The sequence below is a fragment of the Lytechinus pictus genome, chromosome 9 (assembly GCF_037042905.1).
Source record: "Lytechinus pictus isolate F3 Inbred chromosome 9, Lp3.0, whole genome shotgun sequence".
NCBI classification, from domain to species: Eukaryota; Metazoa; Echinodermata; class Echinoidea; order Temnopleuroida; family Toxopneustidae; genus Lytechinus; species Lytechinus pictus.
The window spans coordinates 546,345-570,000 of record NC_087253.1 but is presented as its reverse complement, the minus strand read 5'-3'; the positions used below and the strand labels follow the sequence as shown (position 1 = coordinate 570,000).

The 23,656-nt window shown below is 35.4% G+C and overlaps 1 protein-coding gene across 1 annotated transcript in view; it reads right to left on the bottom strand.

The window, feature by feature from the left end:
• LOC135155464 (elongator complex protein 4-like) overlaps positions 1–18,895 on the bottom strand; it is a 20,459-nt gene extending 1,564 nt beyond the window's left edge. Inside the window, exons 1-8 of the mRNA XM_064104440.1 lie at positions 18,850–18,895; positions 17,462–17,583; positions 15,971–16,078; positions 11,403–11,533; positions 10,952–11,045; positions 6,198–6,377; positions 4,595–4,703; positions 2,091–2,197 (exon numbers count right to left, since the gene is read on the bottom strand). Coding sequence (XP_063960510.1) covers positions 2,091–2,197; positions 4,595–4,703; positions 6,198–6,377; positions 10,952–11,045; positions 11,403–11,533; positions 15,971–16,078; positions 17,462–17,521 — 789 coding nt within the window. The 5' untranslated portion in view covers positions 17,522–17,583; positions 18,850–18,895. The remainder of the gene's footprint in view (positions 1–2,090; positions 2,198–4,594; positions 4,704–6,197; positions 6,378–10,951; positions 11,046–11,402; positions 11,534–15,970; positions 16,079–17,461; positions 17,584–18,849) is intronic.
• Positions 18,896–23,656: the final 4,761 nt, after the last annotated feature.

The window sequence follows — 23,656 nt, the reverse complement described above, 5'->3', positions numbered from 1 at the left end:
CCAATGGTAGACAAGTATCATCTGTGGCCATGGATAGAGAAGCCCTCAATAATGTGATTTAGACCATATATGTTCACTCATGTGACCAAAGCTTCATAGGACAGACTGATGTGTGCTCTGGATAACACCACCAGCCCTAACCCAAAAACTTAAAATGACTCAACTCTGAATGGAGTCGAGGCTGGGAGTTAGAAGTTGCTAAGCCGCTGAAGAAAACTTTTTCAAATAGGATTTACACACATGACTGGGCTTAGACCAAGGCCAGCTATTCCTGGACTTTACTCTATCAGGCAGTGTTAAAAATATTATCTCCAGTGTATTAATCATTAAAACTCATTCTATCCTGAGTGATAAACAAAAAGCATCTGAATAATATCACATTCCCTATAATAATGAAACCATAGCCTGGGTAACATAACATCATACTATTCAACTGAAGGGGATGACAAAATAGTTCATCCCCCCCTGAACACTACTATTTCAGTATCTGGTAAGACTAAAGCAGAGGTCGAAACCAATCTAACCCAGGCACTATACGAGACCTATTCATGGATAAGAAATAACAAACTGATCTTAAACTATAATAAAACAAAAGTAATGCTATTAGGGTCAAAACAAAAACTAAGTACTACTCATAATCAACAAATATCAATAAATATACATGGCTGTACTCTAGAATGTGTAAATGAAGTGAAGTGTTTGGGCGTAACAATTGATAATTGCCTTGACTTTAAGCAACATACCAATTCAATTTCAAACCTTATCAAACGTAAGCTTGGAATTATTCGCAGGAATAAACATTATTTTAATCAATCTCAACTTTCCAAACTTTATTGGGGATATGTCATTCCCCATATCCTTTATTGTTCTAATGTTTGGTTTGGGAGATCAGAAGGAAATTACGACACGCTTAACAGGTTACATAAAAGAGCAGCATATCTGATATCAAATCGCACATGGATGACAAGTTCTGAAATCGTGTTTAAAGAACTAGATTGGCCCTCTCTAAACAAAGTTCTCCATAGAACCTCATGTGTTCTTATGTATAAGTGTGTCAACAAATTATCGCCTGCCAATTTATACGATAGACTTTCATTTGTCGATGATGTCTCTACGAGAACCACACGTAGTTCTGACAAATTGCTCTTGAGATTGCCAAAATGTCGTACGACCTTTTACCAAAAATCTTTTCTGTTTCTAGGCTCTTTTAATTGGAACCAACTGCCTGACCATATAAGGTTTTCAAAATCCGTACATTCTTTCAAATACCAACTTAAACACATATAGACAAATCATATCGTTCATTTTAATCAGTATACAATACACTTATCACCCACTATTCTCTTGTTCGTGTCGTTCCTAAAGTACTCTTAATCTTGATTGCTGCTCTTTTCTTGTCTTTCTGTGTTTCCCACTTATCATTTAGACATTAAAGCGTGTCGTGTTTTGCGTATTTATAATCTTGCCATCTGTAACTCGTAACATATTTTCGTATTTTACTTTGTATTTGTTCCTTTTTCTGTATCTCATAATGACCTGTTACTATGTTTTTCGTATATTGTATGTTTTTTAATGCTGATCAGGCCACTCTGTATAAATATTCGAGAATAAATAAAAATAAATAAATAAATAAAACAATATGTTCGCTGCTTAAATTTACAGTACACCAGTATCTGAAACGCATTCAACAGTTTTATCCAAAACTTTTCTTTCTCTCTTTCGAGTTATGTGTGTATGGACATGTGTTTGAGCTAAATTTGTTCTTTTATTTGTTCTTTTATTATGCCAATGACATTGCTCTGTACAGGTAAGCACGTGTCAAACTATGCACACTTAGATCCATGAATCAATGCATGTTACAAAAGAAAGAAAACAGCTGATTTTACATGGAAAAATAGTCATTATGTATTGCCTACCGTACTTACTAATTAATATCAGAGGGGAAAGAATTGTGGGACATTTAAATGTCTTTTCTATTTCATCAAATAACAAAATCTACCCACTCTCAATGTTTTTTTTTTTTTTTTTCTGGTATAAGCATTATGTTTCAATGATTCCTTCCTGCATTATTCATTTTGAGTTTGACGCACCTCGATAGTAAGCTTCTTCCTACGTAACTTGAATGCCAGATCCAGAGTATCAGGAAGGTAACTAGATAGTGAATTGAGTCTTGGAAGTCTACGGATATGAAATAAACCTGCAAAACGACATCAATAATTTCCTAAGCACAAAATATACAATGTTCTTATGTAATAGGGAGAAGGGGGCACTTATTCAGATATATAATGTTTAATGCAAAATGTCTCAGAAAGCCATTAAAAAAAAAAACCTTATGACCTCCATGAATGACTGTTTCTAAGCATTGCTTGTAATCCGGTAAATATAACTTCTAAGAATGACTGAAACTATTCCAAGCTGCATTTGATCCTAAATCATAAACTGCCATTTTCCTGAATGATTTTCAATTGTGCATGACAAAACAGTGCATCCCCCCAAAAAATCGATTAGCAAAATTTGCACTGTTTGAATGTTCGGCAGATCTCAATTCGACACTTGGGATAACTCGAATACTCAAGTAATAGTAACTCGTTGGGAGACAAAGAAGAAGCCACATGCGTTCCCATTATTGAAAGGTAATGGGAAAGGTTGTGACTTCAGAAACAAATTGACTCCTCCTCCCTATCTCTGTGTGTGGGTGTGTGTGTGAGACAGAGAGAGAGAAAGATAGCGGTGGGATCAAGAATTCTTTTCATGTTTCAAAACAATGCAATCTCCAATAGCCCCAGCCCCCACTCACAAAATCAAAATAACATTTCAACATGCACCATCACTTAATTCCAGTTGACTACATGTAGTTTCCCAAAATAGACCCAGTTATAGGTTCAAATTATAAACAAGTGGAATGCCTCTGGCCGTCTCACCTGCATCACGCGATTCAATATAGCAGCAGTGCTGATTTTGAAAACTACTATAACTCGCACAAGATGTTCAGTGATACTTGGTTACTCTTATTTCCACGTTTTATGAACTAGACCAATACACTTATAGAGATATGATGGCAATTCAACAAATACCCCCAACGTGGCCAAAGTTCTTTGACCTTACATGACCTTTGACCTTGATCATGTGACCTGAAACTCGCACAGGATGTTCAGTGATACTTGATTACTATTATGTCCAAGTTTTATGAACTAGACCAACACACTTTCAAATTTATGGCTGTAATTCAACAAATACCCCAATTTGGCCAAAGTTCATTGACCCTAAATGACCTTTGACCTTGATCATGTGACCTGAAACTTGCACAGGATGTTCAGTAATACTTGATTACTATTATGTCCAAGTTTCATGAATCAGATCCATAAACTTTCAAAGTTATGATGGTAATTCAACAGATACCCCCAATTCGGCCAAAGTTCATTGACCCTAAATGACCTTTGACCTTGGTCATGTGATGTGAAACTCAAGCAGGATGTTCAGTGATACTTGATTAACCTTATGTATAAGTTTCATGAACTAGGTCCATATATTTTCTAAGTTATGATGAAATTTCAAAAACTTAACCTTAGGTTAAGATTTTGATGTTGATTCCCCCAACATGGTCTAAGTTCATTGACCCTAAATGACCTTTGACCTTGGTCATGTGACATGAAACTCAGGCAGGATGTTCAGTAATACTTGATTAACCTTATGGCCAAGTTTCATGAACTAGGTCCATATACTTTCTAAGTTATGCTGTCATTTCAAAAACTTAACCTCAGGTTAAGATTTGGTGTTGACGCCGCCGCCGCCGTCGCCGCCGCTGTCGGAAAAGCGGCGCCTATAGTCTCACTCTGCTATGCAGGTGAGACAAAAACTTAACCTCAGGTTAAGATTTGGTGTTGACGCCGCCGCCGCCATCGGAAAAGCGGCGCCTATAGTCTCACTCTGCTATGCAGGTGAGACAAAAATTGTAATTTGAGAGGTACTAAATGAAAAATATTTTGCAAAATATTTTTAACATCAAGGGCAGTGCCACATGTGGAGGTTGGGGCATGGTATGGGCAATGGATGAAATTTTTCAATAAGTAAAAGGCACCACATGCGTGTCTGTCTCAAAGAATACTTCATGAATGAGTTGTTTACAGAGACGTAAATTGGACCCAAGACTGTAGGCTGATTCATTCATATGCAGGGGTGTTGCACTTGGAGGGATGCATAATACAAGCATTGATTTCGAAAAGATTTTACATTGGAACAATTAAGTGAAAGTTTTAATGTCATTTCATATAGTTTCTTTTGAAATAGAAATCAAAGAGAGGGTAGGGGGGATAAAAGGTTTACTTTTAATTATGAGTAACAGACAATACTCTGGGAGGTCTTCATAAGCAGGTCAACTATTGGCTAGAAGACGTGATTCCCAACGAACAATAAAATGATTTGATTGTTTTTTTCAGGAAATAATCAAATGGTAAAATTGACAATCGTCCCAGGCCTATTCTTAATTTTCAGAAAAATCTTTTGCTGTCTATGTTTTATTGGACAGCAGGTTGCCTGTGAAAACAACTTTTTTTTTCCAGAAATTATGAAAATGAAACCCTTCCTTTAAACTTACCATGGTATTCTTTATAAACTGGATTAGTCTCTTTATCAGACCCTGCAAATGATTCAAGTCTGATAACAGTATCACAGAGTCTCTCTATTCTTCTAACTTTACTTTCATCCTGCAACCGAACAAAAAAAAAGGATTTAAGCATTTATTATCTTTCAGAAGTAAATTCATTTCCCACTGGTTATGAGAAAACATACAGCATATACAAACTCAGTAAATCAAACAATATGAATATATACATGGCACAGACATGGCAGAAAAAAACCCTAACCCTATTAGACTGGGCTATTCAACACCTAAGAAAACACAGAGGGGGGGGGGGACTGATTCAGCTGCCCCCCCTTATGATCTCGGCCATTGATTGCGACACACACTTTACTCATAGAATAATCTACAAATCTTCATGATCAAATTCTGCGAAAAAACTCGATGCTACTTGTAATTGATTATGCTAATTTATGAGTAAAATTAAAAGTTTGCTCTAATTTACTAAATAATGCCCCTACAATGCTAATTTTGGGTTCACAGACTCTTTAGAGGAATCTGATCAAATGTACTTTAAACAAATTTCAACATCTCATTGAAATAAATGTGATGTTGATAATTCTTAATGTATTTTATTGTTTTCTAAATTTCTTATGTATTTTCTTTGTTTTTTTACTTTTTGTTTTGTATTGTTTTTTTCAATGGAAATTGTGAGGGACTTTATTTTGACCATAACAAAGAAAGAATTTATTTATTTTAATCAGCAAATGGAAAAAAAAGATACATTTATGAATTTTAGCTAAAAACACTATTTGCATTGGATTTGTAGACAAATTCACGTTTTTGAGATTTTTGGGGTCTGAATGCACTTAAGAATGTTGTGTAATTTTGGAACCATGCACCTTGGGGTAGCAATTGTGGTCTCAAAAGTTGCAAGAAATTTCAAAGTAATATGTCGGTGAGCGATGCTGTTAATACATTTTGCGTGGCGGATTTATCGTGAAAAGTGTTGAGGGGGGCTGAATCAGCCCCCCCGGTCTTAAGGGTTAGATGCAACTCAAAAATCTGGCACAAGTCTGTAATTTGCATGTTTCATTGGTTGAAAATCAAATTGCATTTGATTGTTTAAAGTTGTGTTTGATTTTAACTCTTCCTGCAACAAGCCACTGACCACAAAGGGGTTGTTTGAGTAAACAGTATACTGCATGGTCAACAATTATATTCAATGTAAAATAAAGGTCTGTTTTACAGTTATGAAATTAATTAAATGAATTATACATGTGAATATATACTTAACAGTATATGAGGCAGCAATGAGCATGCACCATGGCCTACATAAGAAATTGATTGATAAAGTTCAAATTAGAGAATCAATCATATCACTGTCATTTTAACATCACAAAGACAAAACAAAATATAGGTAAACAGGAATCACATTCACTTGCACAATATCTCTACTTTGATATCATTCTTGGTCTAAGGAAATTTGTATAAGTGCTAAAAAGCGTGTAGAAATGGTTAGTATGTGGTGATTCTACACCATATAACCAACTGCAAAATGGATAGGGGATCATATCTGACCACAAAGAAAGCTACCTAATAAAATCATGACTAAATTTACCTGATATAAGTGTGTAGGTATAGTGAGTACACATACAGCCAATGAGACTCTTAATATCCCTCGGAGTGCATGGAGAAACCTACACAAGGACACAGTAGATTGCTGAATAGAGTTGACTTCCCAAAGGGGCGAAGCTAATGAGTGGATCCCTAGTCTAAGAATGTTGCGATTTGTCACACCCTATGAGAAGAAATGCAAAGATGAAGATCATTTGGTCTAGACCCATTTGGTCTACGTTCACATTGGTCCCAATCCACTTGGTCTAATTCTAGTTAATCTATGCTCATTTTGTCTCTATCCACTTGGACTTTTGTCGTTTCTGTTTCTGTTTATGGTAACTCCCGTAGGAACTCGGCAGGACAGCATTTTTGCTGGTAAACGCCAAACTGGTATATAACCAATTACCTAGGAAACATTGTACGTCTAGGTTAATCAGTCATAGTGGCTGACCTTATAGACGACAGATATTACTCTCGGGCCTTTTTATCAAAGTAGAGACAATGGCAGAGTAGGGATTCGAACTCACAACCTTGCGATTATGAGTCCAATGCTCTAACCACTGGACCACACGACTCGTTTGGCATATTTACTACTTCATCTTATTTCTAGTTATACCCTTTTACCAAACATTCACCTGGCCTAACATTGCTTACAGTTTATGAATCAATATTTAATTTCACAATATTTAAAATAATATTTAGTAAGCAAGGTGAAAATTAGACCAACTGCACATTAGATTAAATGACAATGGGTGATATTAATAATAATAATAATTAACATTTATATAGCGCTTAATACAACAGTTTCTAAGGGCATTGGAAAGAAGAAAAAAAAAGAAGTAGCAAAATACAGTGAGAGAGAACAGGATATGGAATTAAGAAGACTGCTTAATGAGGTAAGATTTGAGGAGTGTTTTGAAAGATTCGACAGTGGATGCATTACTGATGGAGATTGGGAGATTGTTCCAGAGTTTGGGGGCAAGAGCAGAAAAAGCACGATCGCCATAACGGGTAAAAGTGCGGGGTCCTAGAGATAGTCGAAGGTGAGCAGTAGAAGCAGATCGGAGACATTGAGTTGCAGAAGATGAGGGACAGAGAGAGATAAGATTTTGAAGGTAGGATGGGGCGAGACCATGGATGATTTTATAGACAAGGAGAAAATAATTGAAAATAATTCTATTATAAACCTGAAGCCAATGGAGGGAGTAGAGAACGACAACCTTATGGCTTCGTCTGGCAAGGTAGGATTCCAACCAAAGAAGAACAGTTCCGCTGAAGCCGTAATCATGTTCCAAACGTTGAAGAAGAACACCATGGTCCAGCGTGTCAAACGCAGCTGAGTAATCCAAAAGGATGAGAACAGTCTCTTGTCCTTTATCCACAGCAAGCAGAAGATCATTCTGAACCTTTATCAGGGCCGTTTCAGTAAAATGAAAATGGCGATAAGCTGACTGATTTGGTGGAAACAGCCCCTTTTCATCAAGGTGAGTTCTGAGCTGAGCAGCAACAATTCTTTCAAGAACTTTACTAAGAAATGGCAAATTAGCAATAGGTCTGTTGTTCTTGAAATCCTTAGTTTCCAGGCTCGGTTTTTTCAAAAGTGGCAAAACACAGGCTGTTTTAAAAGACTCAGGAACAACACCAGATGATAAGGAAAGGTTCATGATGAGAGTTATAACAGGCAGGAGTTCGTCGAGGCATGCCTTCACTAGCCAAGTTGGGAGGGGATCCAAGCTACAAGATTTCGAAGGAAGTGACTTGATGACACGCTTAACCTGCATTTCAGAAACAAGGTCAAATTCTGAGAGGTTGGAGTCATGTGAAATCCCAGTCTGAGAAGGCAGTAATAGATCATCAGAAAAGGGGACGTTGAATGAAGAAATGATAGACGCGACCTTATTCTCGAAGAACTCCCCAAATCTGTTGGCAAGGTCCTCATCAGAGTCATGATCAGGAAATGTGGTGGACTGCAGAGGTGAAGACAATTTCTTCACGATCTGGAACAGCTGCTTTGAATCTGATCCTGCGATCTCACCTTTGAAGTAACTTGACTTAGCCTCAAAGAGTTTACTGTAGTAAGAGTCACATTCCTTCTTGTAAAGCTGTTTATGAATACAAAGTCCAGATTTCAGCATCAGTCGCTCAGCACGACGTCTGCACCCCTTCGCTTCCTTGATTTCTTCACTATACCATGGAGCTTTGGGATTGATTGTGATGACCTTGCTTTCAACAGAGCATGCTTATTGAGGAGATCCAACAATTTCATATTACACATGTTTACAGATGCTGTAGGACAAGACGATAACAAAGACATGACTAATGAATTCAAAATGTCTTGTCTGAAGGAGCAGATATCTACATGTATACTCTGTAACTTCCTGTACGTGATCCGCTTCCTTGGATTCCCAGAACTTTCAGTCTTAATTCTTGCAATGACAGCAGAATGATCAGAAGGCAGGTTGGACAGAAGATGGATACCAGAGACTATGTCATCAACTCTCCTTGAAATGATTAAGTCTATGGTATGTCCAGCACGGTGAGTTGGCTCCTGAACATGCTGCTGAAATCCAATTGAGTCCAGAGAACCGAGGAAGGTTCTTACGTAGCTTGCACTAGTGTTATCAACATGAATGTTGAAGTCCCCAACTATAAGGGGACAATTATCATCGATAGCTGCAGACTCCAAGAGAGTGAAGAATTCAGATGTGAACATTCCGCAAGTCAGTTTGTTCGAAGAAGAAGGTGGCGGTCGATAAACTGCATACAGATGCAGAACTGACGACGGTGAGAAACGGATGCTAAAGTCCAGGAGCTCGGAAGATGAAAACTTGTGTATTTCCTTTACGGATGTGGTGGCAGATGATCGATGGATGACACGTATGCCTCCTCCTCGAGAGGTCTTTCGAGGACAATGTAGGATTTCATAATTGGGAAGCGTTGACTTTAAGTCAACTATAACAATGTCATCCCTGCAATCTCCTGTGAGCCATGACTCTGTAACAACTAGTACGTCAAGGTTGTTATCCAGGATTAGATCACATGTGCACACTGTTTTATTGCTCAAAGAACGTGCATTCCAAAGGCCAATGAGAGTCTGATTTCCTTTCTTCAGACCTTTATTACATACAAGACTAAAGTCTGCCTCACCAGATGAAATGCAAGTCAATGGAGTGTTTTTAGTAGGAGATTTATCATCAGGGAAAGTGGATAAAGATGAACGCAAGATCTTATTCCTCCTTTTAATCCATGCTCTCTTACTATGTTTTGTTCTCTTCTTTTACGAGATTCCAAGGGTAGCAAGCTTCTTCCACAGTACAGGAGATAGACGCTGGTGGCAAATATCATGATGGGCGACATCATACAACTGTTCCCTGGTATAGGTAATAGTCTCTGGCACTGTATCACAGCTGCCGCAACCAACATCAGGCCCAGGGTTAGGACTAATATCGCCATCCTTCAAAAGGGATATTTGGTAAGAAGCATCTGAATTCAGGTAATAGTTAATTCGTCTACCGTAGAATCTCCTAACACATGCAGAAGTGGACAAGAACGGTTGTGGTATACAGTACATGTAGGCTTAAGTACATGTTTGATAAAATGCTGACCATTATCATGTCCAAGGCACAGTCCAAGAAGAAACACAATAGTAAAACACTTGACTGCATCCATTGTTGTGGACAGTCCTGCTTGTCTGTTACAATAGGGCATTGGTAAAGGTGATAATCAGGCTTGAGTGAGTATCAATACTACTGAGTACACTGTGCAAGATAAAAAACATGGCTACATTACAGCAGTGTGAAGTTGCAAGTAAGAAAAAGTACAAGTCCAGATCTTTAAAACCTGTGACTCAGATTCAACAAAACTTGTCCAGAACAATCTATAAATGAATCCAAATCCACTGTTGATAATTTGGTTCCAGATAACATCAAAAGGTCACCCAAATTAAGCAAAGAAATAGAGAGCAGATAGAGGAGCTGCCAACAGGTTGAGTGCTCCTATATATTCTGATAATTAACCCTAAATAGACTGGGTAATTTCAACACATAAGAAGACTCTGACTGGTGAGGGGGGCTGATTCAGCCCACCTCCCATTATGATCTTGGCCATCTCTCAGCCATTTCTTATGTATTTCCATGTTTTTGGACTTTTTGTTTTTCATTCTTTTTTTTCAATGCAAATTGTTGGATTTTATTGTGACCATAAATAAAGATGAAATTCATTAATTTTAATCAGTAAAAGGAAAAATAATGATCCATTTATGAATTTTGGCTAAAAATACTACTTGTATTGGATTTGTAAACGAATTTACGTTTTTGAGCAATTTTGGGTCTGCATGCTCTTACAAAATTTGTGCAATTTCAGAACCGAGTACCGGTGGTCGCAATTTCGGTCTCAAAAGTTGCACGAGACTTGAAAGTAAAAAGTCAGCGAGCGACACGGCCAAAAATAGCAAAAAATGTTGAGGGGGCAGGCTGAATCAGACGGGGGTCTTATCAGACGGGGGTCTTATCAGACGGGGGTCTTATTAGGATTAAATTAGATATGAGGACTTCTAGTAGCGTAAACAAATAGTACTGATTGTGTGTAATATGTACCTTGAAAGCCAAAATAACATAGAAGTACAGATTCATTGATGTGAATTTATTATTCTATTGAACTACCCAAATGTAAATGGATTCGAACTTGAAAATTGATATTCTTTTATACATCTATCAGAATGAAACATTGGCTTTAAAGTGATTTGTTTTGAATTACCTGTGATTTAGCAGCATCTGCGGTAAGGCTGTATCCACCTTCACTAATCTCACTCTCAACTTTACTGAATAATCTCTGATAGGCTTGATTAATACTAAAGTAAAAACAAAATATCAGCAAAGAAATATTACCCTGGAATTGAGTTGGTTTTAACAACAGTATAAGAATGATAGAAACATTAGTGAAAGTCTAGCAAAAAAAAATCAAAGAAACACTTAGTTGTTATGTGAACAGCCCCTCAAGGCTGTAATGCCCTTAATGACCTTACTCCAGAGGGCATTTTTAAAAACATATATTTACACATTATTTCTGCATATAATTAAGTACCTATAAAAGTTCAGGAACTTGTGTGTTCAACAGTACCAAATCAGCAATCATCAAAATCTTGAATGTTGACATTTGTAGGAGGAATTAGTTTGCTTGGTTTATGTCTTGGAATGATGCTAAATACCTGTTATCATGAAGAGAAATCTTTTCAGATGGAAGATAGAAGCAATTTGTTTTGACAGTGGTCAGTCTCGATTCACCCATTACACGATTGAGATCATAGCTGTGACCAAACTGCTGACCTGTTTCTGATACCTGATAAAGAGAGAAAACAAAGGTGTTCTTAGTGAATGGGCAATCAAATATTTTTTTTTCTGTTTATAATCTATATTGTTGATTTGGATCCACTTCATCTATTGGAAGTAGATTGTCCAATTTCTTGGATTGTAAAAATAGACAACCATAACATGTGATACATGGCTAACTAAACTGATGGTCTAATTCTCAGATTATCTAAAACCACCATGGCTAAACCAACTTGGTCTACTATCACTTTGGTCTAATTACTGTTAATTCCAACCACCACTTGGTGTAGTAATCACTTGGACTAATAATCACTTGGTATTACAGTCAAGCAGTCAATTGCCCAGATGATGTAATGTCAACTTCATATACCTACAGAGCTTAGATTACATGTATGATAACCCTGCCATGGTTCACAAAATGGTGTTTGATCATTTCAAAAGTTTTATGCCAAAATTGGGCTATGCTATGAGGCAGTAATCTGTAAGCATATGCGTGTAAAATCAATGTACATTCTCAGTACGTTTACCTTTTTAAATATCCCAACATCATATTCATGTGGCTACATTAAATAAATTTACACAAATTATTGAAACTAGATGCATTAAATAAAAGCATCCTGGGATAGTGAGGAGCTGCTGGAAGAAAGACTAAGGTCATGTTTCACAAAATCAAGGGTTGATTGTAAGCTGGAATTCAAAGATTGATTGAATATATTTTTCTTCATGAAATTATTTTTTTAATTGTTCTGTGATCATTGTGTTAAAAGGCCCAGATATTGAAATGAAGAGAAAAATATCTTGATAAATAAATGAAAAGGGAAGGTGAGAGACAGACGAAAGGAGAGGTACATATAATATATATTATTATTATTCAAAGCTCTTCCTGTGAAGGACATCGAGCACTCTATACAAGGATAGAATTCCCGAAGTATATATATATATATATATATTATATGTACCTTAAATATGTATATATAAATTTATATGTATATATATATATATATATATACATGTATATATATATATATATATATATATATATATACATATATGTATATATATACATAATACAGGGTGCTACATAACTTTTTTGAAGCACTTGCCCAGTCGGGCAAGTAAATTTTCAAATAGTTGGAAAATACTTGCCCGAATATAAATTTCACTTGCCAGAAAAAATCCTTCAAAACAAAGTTTTATTGCTTTAAAACAAGTTATAGGCTTACTGTTTTACATACCATACCATTGACGGCTTTAATATATTTTTCAACATGACTACTGATGTACATGTACCTTGTATTTCTTTTTTTTTTAATGATTTTTATCTTGTACATAATGATAAAATATATGGTCAATATGCTCTTTAATCTATTTCCTAATCTCATATATTTTCCATATATTTTGGAGGGGACTAGGACACACGATAAAAAAGGGGGAATTCACTGAAAATAACCAGAGAAAAAAAAAAGAAATTAAGAGAGGGGGAGAGAATGAAAGAAAAAAAATAAGAAAGACAGAAAGGAGGAAGAAATAAAGGAAGGAAGAAAGAAAAAAAAAGAAGAAAGAAAGAAAGAAAGAGAGAGAGAGAATGGCTGCAGGGCAGAGAAAGAAAGAAAGAAAGAAAGGAAGGAAGAACAAAGGGAAAGAAGGAAGGAAAGAAAAAAGAAAGAAATTAAAAAAAAACTGAGAGAAAAAACTGAGGGGAAATAAAGAAAGGAAAGAAGGAAAGAAAGGAACGAATAAAGAAAGAAAAAGGTAAAAGGAAAGAAAGGAAAAGGTAAAGGATGGATGGAAGGAAGAGAAAGAAAACAAGAGAAAGGAAAGAAAAAAGAAAGGAAGAAAGAAAAGAAAGATAGAATGAAAGACAGAAAGAAATGAAGGAAAGAGATGAAGGAAGGCAGAAAGAAAAAAAATAAGGAAGAAAAAAAGGATGGATGGAAAATAAAAGAAAGATAAAAAGAACGAAAGACAGAAATAAAGAAAATCAGAAAGAAAGAAGGAAAGCAAGAAGAAAGGAAGAAAGAAGGAAAGAAAAAGGAAAGGAAAAAAATATAGGAAAAAAAACTGAGGGGAAGAAAGAAAGGAATGAATAAAAAAAAGAAAAAGAAAGAAAAAAGGTAAAAGGAAAGAAAGGAAGAAAAAAAAAAGGTAAAGGATGGATGGAAGGAAGGAAAAGTGAAAGAAAAAAACGAGAGAAAGGAACTTGAGAAAGAAAAGGTAAAAGGATAGATGGAAGGAAGGAAAAAAGAAAAGAAAGATATAACGAAAGACAGAAAGAAATGAAGGAAAGAGATGAAGCAAGGCAGAAAGAAAATATAAGGAAAAAAGGATGGATGGAAAAAAAAGAAAGATCAAAAGACAGAAATAAAGAAAATCAGAAAGAAACTGAAAGAAAGAAAGAAAGGAAGGAAGGAGAAAGAAAGAACGAAAGACAAAAAAGGGAAGAAAGGAATGAAGGAAAAATAAAGAAAGGAAATTTAGAAAGAATGAAAGGGATGAAGAAAGTAAGGAAGAAAAAAAAGAAAGGAAGAAAAGGTAAAGAATGGATGGAAAAAAGAAAGACAGTAAGAAAGAATGAAAGGAAGGGGAAAAAGAAGGAAGGATTAAAGAAAGAGGTAAACAAAGGTTGGATGGAAGGAAGAAAGAAAAAAAGATAAAAAGAAAAGAATGACAAAGAGAAAGACAGCTGTAGTAACAGAAAAAATGAACGAAAGAAGGAAGGAAATTTAAAGAAATAAAGAGAGATTCAAAAGAAGGAAAGATTGAAAAGAAAAGGAAAGATAGGCAGAAAGAAAGAAAACAGTAAGGAAGAAAGCTCAGACTATCCAGTCATAAATAAAGAAGAAAATTTATCAATTTCCTTGGCTAAAAAAAATAGTTACGAAAGAAACCACGTTTATCAACATACACACAAATGCATATGTGGGACTGTCAAACAATGTATTCAGTGTGTGCGATACTAGACGATCATTCGAAACCCGATCTTTTTGAAGCATAACAGAATTGAAAATTTCTCCTTTTACTGCTTACAAATGATAGAGCTACTCCAATTTTTAGGAAATGTGGACATTACAAGAGTTTTCATTGGTAAGAAATGTGAAGTTTGACAGTTCTGTGGGAGATTTCTTCTTGAGCAAACTTTGTTCGTGCAGCACCGTAGAAACCATGGGCTGCGTGGACTAGGCGCTAGCTAGCTAGGTATGCTAGACTGCCATTGATTCTGTGTGTGTGTGTGTACGTGTCTGAGCTGTGTGTTTATTGCAGAAAATGGCGCAAATTTTGCAATTCGAATCATGACTTACAAACTCTTTTGAAAGAAATTAATGATATGGCTTTTTTTCTCTCTTTTTCTTTTCTATATTTTGATGGTGAAATATGGGGAATCTTTCTAAAATATAATTTCTATATGAGAATTTTGCTTGCCCGATTCGGGCAATTAGTTTTTGTCTTTGCTTCAAAACACTTGCCCGACTCTAACTTTTACTTGCCCCGGGCAATCGGGCAAGCGCTTATGTCGCACCCTGCATAATATATAAATAGATATAAATATATATATATATATTTATATGTATATATATATATATATATATATATATATATATATATATATGAAGAACTCAGTTGCAAAATGGGTAAGGTCCATTTTTCATCAAATTGATTTTTTTTTTGTCTCAATGTATAGCTCTATAAGATGATACCACAGAAAAGTTGAAATTCCCATTAAAACGTGAACAAAAATGGCAAAGAAAAAAACTTTTTTTTTTCAAAGGGGTTAGGTCCATTTCAGTTTGGTTGCAAAAGGGGTTAGGTCCACAAATAATTTTTTTGAAAAGAACATTTTGAAAAATATGAAGACAGGTAGATTTCTTTTATACCAAATTTTATGTTCACATGGTATGGTATCATGAAAATTTAGTTTCGGATAAGAATATTGCAATATGGGAGAATAAAAAAATATGATTTTCTTGGGGTGGACCTAACCCCTTTTGCAACCAACCTCTTCTGAAGAGCTCATTTGTCAAAAGGGGTTAGGTCCAGTTTTCATAAATTTTATTGTTTTCAGTCTAAATACCTATATATTTTTAGTCGCTCTGATGATACCAAAGAAAATTTGAAATTCATATTAACACGTGAATAAAAGTGGCAAAGAAAATCACTTTTTTATTCAATAGAGATTGGATTCATATCAGTTTGCTTGCAAAAGGGGTTAGGTCCACAATGATAAGTTTTTTCAAATATATGAAAAAACAATTGAAGACAGGTAGATTTATTTCACACCCAATTTTATGTTCACATGATAGGGTAGTACATCATGACAATTTAGTTTCTCATAAGAATATTGCAATAAGTCAGAATAAAAAACATTATTTTTCTTGGAATGGTCCAAAGTGGACCTACATGTAACCGCTTTTGCAACCAAACTCTTCATATAGAGAGAGGGGGGATATACCTGATGTTGTGGAAGGTGTTGATATCTCCATGCTATTTTCATCTTCTCTTCATCCATTCTTTGAGTAGTCTTACTATCTTTGTCATCATCTACAGGATGAGGCAATGCCTGAAATAATAATAACAAGTTGAATGCTGTTTCGTATGCATTACACAATTCAATATAGCAGCAGTACTGACTTTGAAAGATAAAAAAAAATCACTTGATAATTTAAAGCCTCACCTGATTTTGCAATCACCCTCAAGTCATATCCAAGTATTCACATTTCAAAAAATTAATCTTGTTCAAAATTTCAATGTTGATATCACAACATGGTAAAAGATCACTGACCCTAAATGATGTTTGACCTTGATAATGTGACCTGTATCTCATTACCCCTATGTCCAAGTCTCATTGAATAGCTCTTTACACTTTCAAAGTTATGTGAACATTTCAAAAATTTAACATAGGTTAAGAAACATGATCAAAGTTCATTGACATTAATGAGCTCCGACCTTGATCATGTGACCTGAAACTTGTACAGGATGACAAGTGATTGTTGATTTACCTCCTTATGTCAAATTTTCATAAACTAGGCCCATATACTTCTAAAGTTATGATAATATTTAAAATCATAGCCTTGGTGAAGATTTCATGTTGAAGACACCCACCGTGTGCAAAGGGCATAGATCTATAGTCTCACTCTGCTATGCAGGCGAGGCAATAATAATAATATAATAATCACTATTTGTATGTGTTTTTCTCAACATCTTTATGTACTGATATTACTGAGCTACATGTACTTGACTAGACTTAGCATGAATCAATAGTGCAAGATAAAGATAAAAAAATAGGATTACATGATATAACACAATATACATCATCAAAATATATGGGAAATATCTAAGTGTGATGGATAAAGTAATGTTCCACCCACTTGTTCACTGTAACCACCCTGCCTGTGGGGAATCTACATGTAGATCTATGGTAAGCCAATGCAGTACACACTTCAAAAGATCATTAAAATATCAAAACATACTAATTACCTTACAGTTGCAATTTATTTTTCATTAGTAACTTGGGGATCATTTTTGTATTTACCAGAACGCTCAAAAACTTTTGAGTATATTTTTGTACGCTCTCTATTGGTGGAAAGTAATATTGCAAGAAAATTGTCATTTTCAATCTCTATTTTTAATAAAGAAATAATAATTAAAAGAATCAAATTTACTTATTAAAAGAGCCAAGTTATATGATGAATAGCTAAATAGAAACTGACAGTGTCAAAAAATCAAGCATTTGTCCCAAAGAAATAGAAAATAAGCCAAACATTGCCAACCTTATTTTGCCACACAGGGAGTAGAACAAGGTTACATCATAACCTTAGTATACAGTAAGTGGTCCCACCCTCCTTAAGAAGTTGCTCATTAAAATTAGATTGTACATAGATATGGTAATGATTGCCCATGTATCTTGCTGATAATGTCTCATAGGAAAAACCTTATCTGTTACCTTTAGCAAATGTTTTGGCTGCTCTTCTGCACTTGCCACCATTAATCCATGTCCACACATTACTCCTTCAGCAAGAAAGTAGCGGAGCAGCAAATTGGCATAGCTTCCAAATGTATCCTCCTCTAAAATGAATAAATGATAGATGTGAGTCTGGCGAGTTAGAATCTCTTAGGTCCAGGAAATTCTCTTAGACTTGAATGTGTACATTCAACAATGGCAATGCCATGTAATAGATAGGAATAATTTAAAAGCACTATACTTTACAATTTACAATATCTAAACAGTTTGTGCTGAATTTAATAGGCACATTTAATACTGTACATATGGTAAGGTGCCCCAAGTCTGCGCAGTCCACCTTGTCTTCGCGAATCGAATCAAAGAAGATACGCAACGACCACAAATTCACACCTGATAGACATTCATTGAGGAATCTGATTAAAAATGGTGGAAAAATAATGAATTTTGGGCATTTCATGTGGTGGAAAAATATGCAGCCTTTCTCATTGAAATCCCTGAATCTTGGGTAAAGTGAATGGGTGCGCAGACATGGGGCACCATTGTTTTGTTCAATCTGAAAATGACTGTCCGAGGGTTTTTCCAAGAAAATCATATATTTCTTTCAAATTTTCATGAGATTTTTGGCACACTTACTCATAAGAATATAAGGAACATCATCAACTGAAAACTTTTGTGGAATAAAAATAAAATCATGTTTAATCTTAAGTTAAAGTTTTAGTTGCGCAGACATGGGGCTCCCCTTCATACATACATACATACACAATGAATCTTAGACAATAAGCCTGTTCACGGTTGTAAACTGCGCACGAGCAGAAAAAGGTCATTGGAGACAACCATGAAGGTGGTTTTCAAATTCACTGACATAGGCATTTGTGATTTGATGATTATTCATGAATTCCTTTCAAAATATTTATCACATCCAAGCTAAAGAGAAATAAATAGAGCCTTCATAATCACTGGTATTTGACAGTAGCCTAAACAATAGTCAAATGTGCCAAAGGCAGACAATAAAACAGATTTCCAAACTTTATCCCTGATGTACTATTCTAGTCACCTGGTCAATACAATGCCTTTTGTTCTTAGAATTTGAATACTCTACTGGTAAAGCTTACGTAACATCTACATTTGAAAATGATAGTGCTTATCCTAATGAAAAAATCACAAAGGTCATTGGAGAAAAGTTGATCATGAGCTAACCGTGAACTGGCTTATTGTTTGAGTAGTTGTAGAGAAAGTACAAAATGTTTCCATTAAATTATTTCTGTTTCTAAAATACTTTTTTTTCTACTCCTAAAATGTACATATTTAGAGATCCTTATTCTTCTAAAATCATTTTTGTTTAGCTTAATAAGAAAATGATTGTTTCTGACCTATTAGAAGTACTGATCCAACCACTAAGCCTCCACCTAGAGAAAAAACAAAACAATGGATAATGCACAACAAAATCAGGTCACAGTTGAATTATGAGTAGACCGATAAATAGGTATATTTCTGTCTGTGTCAGTGATATGCTCTGCTAAGACTTTGTCTGGCCCCGCGGTATGGTATCCCCTCTGTCATTAGACCAATGATGGTCATTGGGTTTTGTAATGGTAGAGGTTCGACCGACTTAACTACTTAAGTACTTAACTACAGCGTCAATGGAGAAAAGGGTGCACTACCAGACCCTCCTCGATAACTGCGTAATTCCTCCTTTTGATGGGCGAAAAGGGAAGCTAATATAAAGAAAAAATAATATTGAATAGAGTCAACTTACCTTTCCGAAATATATGCTGGAAAATACCCCCCGGGGAGGGGGGGCAGTCAAATGTATTGCTGTACACATACGTAACCAAATTATTTCCAAACACCCCCTAAACCAAGTTTTTCTCTGTGTGCAAAATAACCCCTAACAAATTTTTCGCGGGCTTCACTTTGTTTACAAACAATAACAAGTGGAATGCCTCTGGCCGTCTCACCTGCATCACGCGATTCAATATAGCAGCAGTGCTGATTTTGAAAACTACTATAACTCGCACAAGATGTTCAGTGATACTTGGTTACTCTTATTTCCACGTTTTATGAACTAGACCAATACACTTATAGAGATATGATGGCAATTCAACAAATACCCCCAACGTGGCCAAAGTTCTTTGACCTTACATGACCTTTGACCTTGATCATGTGACCTGAAACTCGCACAGGATGTTCAGTGATACTTGATTACTATTATGTCCAAGTTTTATGAACTAGACCAACACACTTTCAAATTTATGGCTGTAATTCAACAAATACCCCAATTTGGCCAAAGTTCATTGACCCTAAATGACCTTTGACCTTGATCATGTGACCTGAAACTTGCACAGGATGTTCAGTAATACTTGATTACTATTATGTCCAAGTTTCATGAATCAGATCCATAAACTTTCAAAGTTATGATGGTAATTCAACAGATACCCCCAATTCGGCCAAAGTTCATTGACCCTAAATGACCTTTGACCTTGGTCATGTGATGTGAAACTCATGCAGGATGTTCAGTGATACTTGATTAACCTTATGTATAAGTTTCATGAACTAGGTCCATATATTTTCTAAGTTATGATGACATTTCAAAAACTTAACCTTAGGTTAAGATTTTGATGTTGATTCCCCCAACATGGTCTAAGTTCATTGACCCTAAATGACCTTTGACCTTGGTCATGTGACATGAAACTCAGGCAGGATGTTCAGTAATACTTGATTAACCTTATGGCCAAGTTTCATGAACTAGGTCCATATACTTTCTAAGTTATGCTGTCATTTCAAAAACTTAACCTCAGGTTAAGATTTGGTGTTGACGCCGCCGCCGCCGCCGCCGTCGCCGTCGGAAAAGCGGCGCCTATAGTCTCACTCTGCTATGCAGGTGAGACAAAAACTATGCTAATTTTAATTTGAACAAATTATCTTTCACTAATTTGTGATAAATATTCTAACGATCCTTAAGCAAGAAAAAAGTTGTTTTCCGAATCCCGCTTGATTTCTTGTAGAAAGGCTCCTAAAGCTACCCACTCGATTTATCATGCAAAAAATAGTATTTCCTGTACCTCAATTATGTTCATATTACTATAGGAAAATATGAAAGTAAAAAGAACATAAGTTCAAAATTCCAAAGATTTGCTGGTTTTCTCTACAACTGGTGACTTATTGCAGCCTCTGTAGAAAAAAAAAATGGATAGGAATCGTTCATCACTTTGCAGTCACAGTTCCACACACAAGAATGCGCATTTTGCCACTGAATTGGCATGCGCGATGAGTGGTGCGTAACTTTAGGACCCGCGTTGCTTTAAGACCCCTTAATACCATACACATTTTGGCCCCCCGAACAAGTTGTCACAACCCCTAAACAAGTTTTGTCTGAGGCCCGAACACTTATCAGAAATGAGGAGGAAAAAGCCCTGGGGAAAAAGCTTGGGGAAAAAAACATATCCTAAACACATTTGGCTAGTCTTAAAAAGAATACCCTAAATAAGTTTGACCCTGCGATTGACCATTGACCAGTCTTTCAAAAACTACCCTTTTTTAAATATGTGTTTTTGATAACCTTAACGAGTGCACGGGTGGCCCGCATCCAAAACTGAAAAAAAAAACACCCCTTTAAACGCGTTTTGTTGGTCACGCATGTGTACAGTAATATATATGACTGGACCCCTGTTGCACCCACAAATGTAATAACGCCCACAAATGTAATAACGCCCACAAATGTAATAACACTTTACCCACAAATGTAATAACGCCCACAAATGTAATAACACTTTACCCACAAATGTAATAATTTCACCCACAAATGTAATAATGCACTTTACCCACAAATGTAATAATTTTTGATCGCCCACAAATGTAATAATGACTTTACCCACAAATGTAATAAATTTGAAGGGATTTTTGGCGAATCCGTTCTAAACTAAAATCCTATAGTAATGCGTTCATAAAGCACAAAAGTGCAGTCTTTTTTCCAGACCCGGTTAATAAAACATCATAGTACAAGTCCAAAGTCTTTTTTCAGACCCGGTTGTTTCAAAATTATAATATACGTCCAAAGTCTTTTTTCCAGACCCGGTTAATTCAAAAATGATAATGCAAGTCCCAAGTCTTTTTTCCAGACCCGGTTGTTTAAAAAATTATTATATGAGTCCAAAGTCTTTTTTTCAGACCTGGCCAGTTGTTTAAAAAATTGTAATATAAGTCCAAAGTCTTTTTTTCAGACCCGGTTTTTTCAAAAATTATAATATAAGTCCAAAGTCTTTTTCCAGACCCGGTTGTTTCAAAAATTATATTACATGTCCAAAGTCTTTTTTCCAGACCCGGTTGTTTCAAAATTAATAATATAAGTCCAAAGTCTTTTTTCCAGACCCGGTTGTTTCAAAAATTATAATATAAGTCCAAAGTCTTTTTTTCAGACCCGGTTGTTTAAAAAATTATAATATAAGTCCAAAGTCTTTTTTTCAGACCCGGTTGTTTAAAAAATTATAGTATAAGTCCAAAGTCTTTTCCAGACCCGGTTGTTTCAAAAACTATAATATATGTCCAAAGTCTTTTTCCAGACCCAGTTGTTAAAAAAATCAAAATCACAATATAAGTCTAAAGTCTTTTGTCCAGACCCGGATGTTTAAAAAATTTTAATATAAGTCCAAAGTCTTTTTTCAGACCTGTTTATTTCAAAAATTTTAATATAAGTCCATACTAAGATACGATAATGATATTCCAGTGGAATAAAAATAAGAATCGAGCTAAGTCTTTTTTCCAGACCCAGTTAATCAAAAGTAGTGGAATTAATGTCTTTGTTGTTGTTTTAACTTACAATGTATACGGCGTATATTGTGAATATATACTCTAAGGGTAAATTGAGAATCAAGCGTACTCTTTCCTCCAGACCTGGCTATTCAAAAAATTAATAAAAAAACTCCAAATCTAAACCAATTTTCCAAAGTTTCACCCAGTAAAAAATATGTCTTTATCCCACACCCATTTATTTTTAATAATACTACGACCAGGGGCGGAAATCTCTCCCAAAAGGTAGGGGGACAAGGGTCTGGAAAATTTGACAAGCAAAAAAAAGGTTATCACCCGAAAGTAAAGTCATCTCGTCCTAAAATACATTTATAAAATACAAATTATTTCGATTTTGAATGATGAATTTCTTACCATCATAAAAGACAAGAAATAGTAGGGGGGACATTTGATAGTGTGTCCCCCTACTATTTTGAATAGTAGGGGGACACATACGTCCCCCTGTCCCCCCTGGGATCCTTTCTCCAGACTTGGTTATTATTTAAAAAAAAATAGTTTTTACAAATATTCTAAAACGAATACCCAATAATCTAATTACTGTGGAATAACATGAAGACCGACTGTCGAAGATCGACTTTCCTCCAGACACAATTATTTCAAGAATAAAAAAAATCTATAAAACCCAACCCCCAACAACGAATCTGAGAACCAACAATCCTCCAAATTAAGACCATGCATATAGAAAAGCACATGTTAAGAGCGTTGTCTTTATTCGAGACCCAGTAATTTAAAAATGATTTTAACAATCTTAAAAACAAAAGACTTTGTCATATTCTTATTCTTGTGGAATAACACGAGTATTATGCTTAGTCTTTCGTCTAGACCCGGTAATTTGAAAGATAAACAAATATTGAAAGAAATCACAGCTAAGACCAATCTTCAAAATTAAACCCACTTAAAATGCTTGGGTTTAGAGTGTTGTCTTTAACCCTCACGCAGTTCTCTTAAAAATACAAATTAAGCGAAACATTAATCTTAAAACTTAGACCCCAGCATCTTCCAAACTATAAAACCCTTGTGATAACGCATACTTAATTTGACAAGACCAGTTTATCAAAAAAAAGAACAAAAATTGTTTTACCCTCTTCCAGCCTAACATCCTGTAATAAATGATGTAATTAAACATTCACTTTTTCTTCCAGGCAAAGGAATTTATAATAAAAAAAACAACATCAAAACTTAGAGCCCGGGGAGCATTTCATGAAAGGAGTTGTCTGACGTTTTATCCGACACTTACCATGGTAGCACTGCTTCTTAGCCAATCAACATCAAGGACAGTTGTCAGATCTGACAACTTGTCGGACATTAATGTTGATGAAATACTCCCCCAATCATCTTATTCATGTTGAACAGGCACAAGAATATGTCTTA